Genomic DNA, 9,461 nt, shown 5'->3' on the forward strand with positions numbered 1-9,461 from the left:
GCGGGAAACCGTCGGGTCCTGTCCGTGACTGCAGCTTTTTATGACGTCCAATGTGAGGTGGCGTCTCAGGCGGGTTTTCGGGGTGTCTGGCTCTCGGAAGCTCACCCTGGTTTTCACCCAGAGGAGATTACTCCGCGGTTTTATAAAAGGCCGAAGTGTCTCCAGGGTAAAATCTGGAAGAACTTATCAAACTCCGCAACACACGGAAAGATGTATGCGTATATGAAGTTGGACCCCCCAATTTATTGCAAATTATTGTAAATTAATTGAATATTATTGTAATTACAATACCCGAATTTGTAACCGCCTTCGGCCGTTGAGTCAAACAAGAGTTTCGAGGCGATAATTTCAAGTCTAAACCTGTCTGATCATTTCCGAACAAATTGAAAGTAATTGTAAATCCAATTCTCAAATTTGTAATTTATTAGATAATTTGTAAATCGATAAACAAAAATCGGGCGGCCAAGTTCACGCAATCACCGATTTTGACCGATCGAATTTGGACGAATTGCAATTAATTATAAATTATTTGTAAATAATTGTTAATTAAATTTTTGAATTTGTAAACCATCAGAAAAATTAAAAATCTAAACATAAAAGTCGAGGGGCCAAGTTCATGCAGTTCCCGATTTTGGCCGATCATGTTTAGCAATCTGAACAACTATACGTTGGCAGATTTTGTGTTATTAGATACTTAAGAATAATCGTTATTTTTTTGTTAGATAGTATGGAAGTTATAATAATTTCCAATTTAATTTTACCCTTTCATTGCTTATAGCTATTTGAGAATTTTTACCATCTACTACCTTTGAAAACCTTTTTGGGTGAATTGTATTAAAAATGTATTAGATTATTATAGACATGTTATAATAACTTGATTCGCCAAAATTGAAAAAATAATCAAAATTTTGTTAAAAAGCCCGAGCACTTTTTATGCATTGGTATTGATAAATTCATTATATAATAAACGCAATGTTTTCAGCAAAAATTATAGAAATGTAGCATAATACTTAAAGTAAAAAAATAATTAAGTTGTTATAGACTATCGTAATTTTTAGGCATTCAGTAAAAATTCAAACTTTAAATGCTTGAAAATAAATTTTAAATATTTTTTAACTACCATTGTAAAAATTAAAGACCGGTTTTTACATGAAACTCGTATTTTTATTTTCAATATCATACGCATGTAGTCAATGTGTGTCCACAAATCATTACTTGATTGATTAAATATCAAAATTTTATAGTACATACTTTTGCATGTTCTAACGTAAGTGCATGTTCTAAATTTTTTTGCATATATAAAAAAATCCGTACAAATATAGGTACTCCTAACGATCTAAAAAGGAAAAAAAACAGAATATAGGTACGTTTATATAATATTAATATAAAATATTTCACGTCTCAAAGGATATTCGGACGCTAAAAATAGGTTAGGTTATTGTTATTACAATTTTATTTAACCCGTCATCAGTATCGCTATATACTGTTACATGTTTGGTATCGTGTTAGCGTTACACTAACATTATCGTTTTTTTCGGTTCTGTGAAATATTTATTGAACTTGGAATAGTGAAATAAAGATAAAAATATTTGTCTAATTATATGCTACAATAATAATTATATTGATTAATAGCAAATTTCACTCAAATTTTTGGTAGAAAAAAAAACTATTATAAAAATTTAAAAAATTATAATTCATCATTCGAATTTTTTTCTCGAAGTGCCCACTACGGTAAGATTATGATTTTTTAGTAACTCATTAGCCAATGGAATTGAATTGTACCAATTGTCCATGGTAATATTTCGACCAGTTTTTAATATCGACGCTATTAGTCGTTTTACAATACTTGACGGAGAATTGTCACATTTGAAAGGGCCATCTGGCTGAGTTCCAACGTAAACCTCCATATTAGACGTATAAAATGTACGAGAATCAACGAGTGCCTGTATTTTGATGTCGTATTTATTTGGTTTATTTGTTATATATTGTCGAAAATTGCAACGCCCTCGAAACCCTTCTAGCATCTCATCTATAGTGCAATTCTCTCCCACAGTATAATTTTCTTTACATCGCCGAACAAAATCATCAAAAACTGTACGAATAGGTGCTAGCTTGTCTATTGCTCTATCATTCCTTGTTTCAATATCATCAAATCTAACAGCTTGAAGTAGTAAGGAAAAACGTTTTTCTGACATAACTGCCCGGAAATATTCAGGAGAAAATCCATCAGTTGGCCACAAATCATGTAGGTTCAAATGATTGCTACGCAAATACGTACGGCTGTATGTAAACTGCGGCAAAATTTACCTTTTTCTAAAGATCGATATGTAAACTGCGGCAAAAAAAAAATTAAGATTATACAATCTGCGGCAAAACCGATAAGATACATTATACAAACTGCTGCAATTTATTTTATATAGGTACATTCTATTATATACTATATCATAATATATACCTGTCTATGTGTACTTAATATATAGGTACCATGTACGTAATTTGTCTTGCGTACAAATTGGTAAGGTAAATCCAAATGTATTTTTAAGTTTTAACGAAACATTTCGGTAATATCGGTTCCTGTACTTTTGTTAATACTAGTTAGTACCTACTTACGTCTTACAAGTGTTAGTAGTTAATATTTATTCAACGTCATGGAGTTTACAACAATGTTTAGCCAGAATGGCAAAATATTAACAGTGTTAAACAATTTTAAATTCAAATTTAAATACGAATCAAAGACAAATGGTAATAAAACATGGGAATGCGTCAATAAAACATGCAAGGCCAAATTGGTCATCAACAAGGAAAACATTTTTGATCAAGAAAAATCTGTTTTGAATCATAGTCATGAATCAGATTCTTCAATTGAACGTCAAGCAGTAAGTAATAATATTAAACGAAAAATATCTGAAAGCAATATAAACAAAATCCCATCTAAAATAATAAGAAAAGAACTTCGCAGTTTAGAAAACGATATTCAATTACTGGTTAATGATATTTCATATATTCGTAGAAATTTATATAATAAAAAAACAAAATATCACCCACCACTTCCCAAGGATATTAATGAAGTACATACAGTTCTAATAAATATGAATATTATGACTAACAAAAATGAAAACTTTTTGCTAATTAATGATAAGGAAACAAATATAATTGTATTTACATGTCTCACAAATTTAAAATACTTATGTTCTATGGAAAAAGTTTTTATGGACGGAACATTCCAGTTCTGTACTACATTTTTTTATCAGTTTTTTGTACTGCATGGTTTTCAAAATGGTATATATATGTCTCTGGTATATGCATTGCTTCCCAATAAACGTACATCGACTTATGAACATTTATTTAAAAAGTTACGTGATGCATGTTTGACCGCAGGATTTGTACTTAACCCGAATATGTTCGTAATTGATTTTGAAATTGGAATACACGAAGCGGTTCGCAGTATATGGCCAACCAGTATTATTCGAGGTTGTAATTTTCATCTTGGCCAAGCGTGGTTTAGAAAATTACAAAATTTGGGTCTATCTAAACTTTATATTGAAGGAGTTACAGATGAAGGAAAATTTTTAAATTATATTTTTGGTCTCCCATTCCTTGAACCTGATGAAGTCGAAGATTCGTTTGTTTTTGATTTAATAGCAGATATGCCATCTAATAATAAAATAGTACAATTTTGTGATTATTTAACAGAAACTTATATGCAAGACGTATTCCCTCCTTCTTTGTGGGCATCGAAATCAGAAGTTATAACAAATAATGTATGTGAATCTTTCCATTCAAAATTTAACGCATATTTTTATCATCATCACCCATCACTATATAAATTTATTAGGGTGGTCCTTAATGTATAAATGATGATTTTATTTTTTTTAATTTTTGATCGGGCTACCCATGGAATTTGTTAAAAACCATAAAAAAATGAATTGTGTAAAGTTTCGTAATAATTGGTTTACCCTAAGGCGTGCCTCAAGAGGGTTGAATTTAAAATAAGGGTGATTTTTGATTTTTTTTAAATTTTAGCCTAAAATATTTAAGATAGGCAAAAAAATACAATAACAAAATATTTTTTAAATTTTTTATCCTATAAAAGTTGTTACTTGTACTTTTTTCAATCAACTACTCATTCACCCACAAAATAACAAATACTCGTTTTTATTATATAATAATGTATTATTTAATAATAAAAATAACGCGTTGCCTATATTTAACATTTTTTACATACATAAATACAATACATAATGAATTAATGAATAATAATTTATAATTTAATATAATATTTGAATTTATGTAAATCAAGTTAAACATCGCAATTAAATATAAAACATACTTACAAAATACCAGACATAAATTACATAATTAAATATCATTTTTTAGTGTATTTTTTTTTGCATCAGGAAATCTTGTCCGGTAATCATATATGGTCTGAATTAAAAATTGTTTTTGGTCCTCGTTTTTAGTGATTAAATTATTAAAATCACTGATCAATTTTACTCCTCGTTCTGCTGCGTCATTTACAACTTTTAAGTTGGTAAATTTATTAAGACCTTGTATGAAATGCTGATTGTTATTCCATAATTCAGGATCTTTATTTAAAAAATCGGTTTTAATATTAAACCGATAAAATAATTTTAATGATGAGCTGTTGATAAAATCACTAATACATTTAAATTTCAATGAGTTCAAGTTTTTGATATCAATGATGAAACGATTAACATTATTTTCACCGGTGTCAATTATTGTATTTAGTGCTTTTACCATTTTTTTCTTTTCTAATAAAGGAACATTTATATCGAAAAAAGCAAGTGCTGCTGTTTCAGGACTTAAGTACCACAGATGTCCACACATTTTTTTTAATGCGACAAAGGAAACTTTTTGATCAATATTTTCATATTCAATTAAACTCTGAACAAACATGAGATCTTGATATGGCGCTTGAATTGCTATATGAGCTCCAAACCAACTTTTTATGTAAATAGAAATAATAAAAATGCATGTTTCTTGACATGCCTTTTGTTGACGTGTTGACATTTTAAATTGGTTTCGAAATATGAATATTTTTAGGCAATATATTGCCTTGGCCATCCACCTAGCATAATGGGAAGCACCTGGAATACGAAATGATATTCCACGATGTGGAGTTCCTCCGAGAAAAATAATCGTAAGTTCTAGTAGTTCCCTGTAGTCTTCACGAAATTGTTTTTTTTTTTTGAATGATCAAAAGCAAACTGAAGTATATCATTTTTTGTGTGTGATAAAGCCGTACAAACACTACTATCTTCAATGCCCGGATTATAATTATTAGTATTTAATTTGCTCCAGTATTCTTGAAATTTTTTTAAAAGTGGAATATTAGGCCCTGATGTAATGCTAAATTTTTCTTCAAATACACACCTCAATACTAATTCATAGATATGATGACGGCACATAAGATATAACATATCTTTTTTGAGACGTTGCTCTAATAAGACACACGCACCATTCAAACGACCAGTATTAGATGCTGTAGTATCACAACAAACTGCAACAACTGAATCACTAATCCCCCAATCAATTAATAACTGAAAAACGTTTTCAGCCTGTTCTTCTCCAGTTCCAGCCGATAACTTAGGAACCCCTAGAAGTTTCTCGCGTCCTTCACATGAAATTAGCACTGGCAGTCTTTCCACTAAATCTTTACCAGTTAATGAAGGTAACATTTTTTCATCCCAATGTACAACAGATTCTTTAAATAAATCATTATTAAAACTTGAGCGTAGTTGTTCTGCTCGCAGTTTTCGTACTTTTTCACGAACCCGGTGAATCGACGAACGATTTATTACTAAATCATCAACATTATGTCCTAATGCCTGAGCCGTGGCCATTAATATATGAGTTGCATCTCTGTCACTTACCTTGCATCTATCTAATACAGTTACAAGTTTATCGTTGATAAATTGTGTTCTTCCTCGTTTATTAGTTGTAGTTGTTTCATAAGATTCTTCACAAATTTCCATAACAATAGAGTTGGTTGTATCTTGTATATTTTGGCTCCACGTACAGTCTTCAGACAAACTTTCTTCCGTATCACTTGTAGAATATAGTTCCACAGATTTAACTAAAACAGTATTTGTTTATTATATTAGCTATAATTGAAAGTACCTATCTTCAACAAATTACAAAAATAGTAAAATAAGAAATACTTACAAATAGATTTCATTTTGCTTTCATTAAGTTTTCTTTTTTTTTCAGATTCTTCCAATTTTTTAGAGTGTTTAAATTCTCTTTTTTGACTTATCCAATCGACACCCATCAATGCTCCTGGACGACCTTTTTGTCTCTGATTTATTAAAAACTGTTTGTCTATATCAGTAGTCATTATATCTAATGCATCTGCATGAGCATTATCAAAAAGGTCATCAAAACATTGTATAAACTCATTTTCATTTTTAATCTGAGTGTTTGTTCGGCGACTCGAATTTTTCTGCAAACTCCGCCATGTATTATATAACTCTTCTAGCTGTGGTACACAATTACGAACCTCCCTCGTAGGTATTCAAGCTTTTTGCCAAAAAATTAATGTTTCGTCTATCACTAACCGCGCACTTTCACGTACACTTAACTTGACTTCTCGAATGTTAAAAAATAAGACCGATAAAACTTGTTATTAAATAAATACGTTTACGAATATTAACTTTACTTTCCATTTTTAAAATTAAAATTAAAATCAAAGCGACTGTTTGTTAAAGGTGCATTGACAATTATAAACTGATCCATAACAATATAAATGTTATTTATATATAGTAAAAAAAAAATAATATAAATATACAAATAATGTAGCTAAAACCTGTAATGACGTGTCTAATAGACCTGTTAAGACACATATAATATTTGAAAAATACATGTCAACCGTGGTATCCGGCGTGGATGTAATAAAAAAAAAATGCGCGATCAATGTTGATAATGCGAGTAGGTACGAATAGGCGCAAGTATAGACATGTTAAAACATGTATACTTAATATCACACAGTTTTGCATTAATTAATTAATGTATATTAATACGAAGCATTTGCATTAACCAGTTTAACATTGGACTATATTTTAAAAGCTATTAAAAAATTTTATGTGGTTATGACGTGGTTAAATTTGTGAACACGAAGTACATTTGTATGAACTAAACATATGAAATATACTAAAAACGATTTTTGTTATTTTGTGGGCGAATGAGTAGTTGATTAAAAAAAAGTACAAATAACAACTTTTATAGGATATAGAATTTAAAAAATATTTTGTTATTGTATTTTTTTGCCTATCTTAAATATTTAAGGCTAAAATTTAAAAAAAACAAAAAGCACCCTTATTTTAAATTCAACCCTCTTGAGGCACGCCTTAGGGATAACCAATTATTACGAAACTTTACACAATTCATTTTTTTATGGTCTTGAAAAAATTCCATTGGTAGCCCGACTAAATTTAAAAAAAAAAAAAAATAAGGACCACCCTAAAATTTATAGATGCTATACAGGATATTCAAGTTGACACATATATAAAAATTAGAAGTGCAGAAGAAGCGGTAATACAAAAAAGAAATAAAGCGACAACGCAAAAATACAAATTTATAAACGAATAGCGACAAATGAAAGAAAGACGAATTTCATGATATGAATTTTTGAAAAAAGTATGTTTTAAAAATAAACGACAAAGTGTTAATTAGGTACCTATTGTATTATTATTTTATTTTTTAAACTAAATTCTTTTTTGGATTATAAGATCCCTATAACAATCTTTTAAAATAATTTTTAATAATAATAATATTTTTCAATTTTAATATTGGTTTTTTGATTATACTATCATTACTATCATTACGATCTCTTAAAATAATTGTTGATAATAATAATATTTTTCAATTTTAAAAATTGGTTTTTCTTAATTTTTACGCCTAATACTCTAATAGACTATATAATCTAAATAAACAATAAATGTGTATATAGTATATTATAATAGAAGGTATATAAAATAAATTGCCGCAGTTTGTATAATGTATCTTATCGGTTTTGCCGCAAATTGTACAATCTTAATTTTTTTTTTTGCCGCAGTTTACATATCGAATTTTAGAAAAAGGTAAATTTTGCCGCATTTTACTATCTCCCCTAATTACAATAATCCTAAAAGGGCATCTATTTCTTCTTTCGTAGCAGGGTTGCCACCCGTCCCGTATTTCACAGGACAGTCCTTTTTTTGTTTGATTTGTCCCGCGTCCTGGCTTAAAGGGTGTCGGGACGCAATATGTCCCGTATTTGATTGTTTATTAAAATTATACATAAATATCATGATATTTTAAATATTTTCACCAAATCAATTTATTTTCAAACTATTTGTCTCTCATACGCAGCAAATTATAATCAGTTGTATGTATTAACTACTATAATACATATTACATCCACTGTGATGTTTATCTGTTTCTATAATTAGATAATAATAATAGTATTCAATATAATATCATATTATTATAAAAACAAGTTATAGATGTACGCTTAGCGATAGGCGGCGGCTAGTTAATTTGTTATCTGTTTATTTTTTCCAGTAATAAAAATAAACTAATAGTTTACAATAAATTAGTATTAAGTAATAACCGTCGCCGCCGTCAAACACACATATGACAAATTGACAAATTATATGTATAGATCAGTTTTCGCTTTTCAGTCTGTTCGTTCTCCGCCGTCGTAGTTCCGTGCTCGGTTTTTGTCGCGTATGCGTATTCGACATCTTCAATCTTAATCTCTGGTATCAGAAATAAAACACTTGTACACGTCAATAAATTCAATAATTAAATAATGTCAAACTGAAAAAGATTAGTAATATTTGAGGGAAGTTTAAAGGCAAGATATAATTGGTTTGCTAAAAGTCATCTAGAATATTTTTCGTTGCACTGTTGTATAAACTAAAGACTTTTTATTTCATCACGTGGATTATCTGACGTTAAACAACAGAAAATCAATGTACATAAAATCAATCATAAGTCATCACTCATCTCAAATTTTAATAAATTTTTCATCACGCCTATAACTGTAATCTCAAAAATTGCTTTGGCTGGATTAGCTGAAGTTTTATAATGCAAACATATGTATCATAATAATTCATTGGATTGTTCTTAAAATATGCCAAAATTATATCCCGTTGAATAGCTAAAAGTTAGCCTGTGATCGGACAAAAGCAGAAAGTATCACGATCAATGCTTTATGGGCCCCAAAGCAGAATCAACTGAACAGATCTAGAGTTATATAAGTAAAGTATATTTGTCTTTGCAACTGATATATCAATAAGGCAATCCATAAATGTATCCAATATGTGTAAATATTTTCATTTACTGATGGACGGTCAAAGCACACTATAGATTTTTACGAAAACAGTCTGAAACTGCAGAGCTATATTAAATCAACTAACTTCAACAGCAATACGTAACTGAACGGAAGCGGCCACTTT

General features: G+C 29.4%; 2 protein-coding genes across 2 annotated transcripts; one reads left to right on the top strand and one right to left on the bottom strand.

Annotated features, from left to right (window-relative positions):
- Nucleotides 1-1,697: 1,697 nt before the first annotated feature.
- Nucleotides 1,698-2,195, bottom strand: LOC112603859. The gene has a single exon (XM_025352649.1). The coding sequence runs from the start codon at nt 2,193-2,195 to the stop codon at nt 1,698-1,700; it is 498 nt and encodes a 165-aa protein (XP_025208434.1).
- Nucleotides 2,196-2,648: 453 nt separating this feature from the next.
- Nucleotides 2,649-4,460, top strand: LOC112603860. Its single transcript, XM_025352650.1, has 2 exons — nt 2,649-3,761; nt 4,398-4,460. Exons 1-2 carry the CDS (start codon nt 2,649-2,651, stop codon nt 4,458-4,460), a joined length of 1,176 nt encoding a protein of 391 aa, XP_025208435.1.
- Nucleotides 4,461-9,461: the final 5,001 nt, after the last annotated feature.

This window comes from Melanaphis sacchari, unplaced genomic scaffold, assembly GCF_002803265.2.
Source record: "Melanaphis sacchari strain LSU unplaced genomic scaffold, SCAv2.0 Contig1125_pilon_pilon, whole genome shotgun sequence".
Taxonomy (NCBI): Eukaryota; Metazoa; Arthropoda; class Insecta; order Hemiptera; family Aphididae; genus Melanaphis; species Melanaphis sacchari.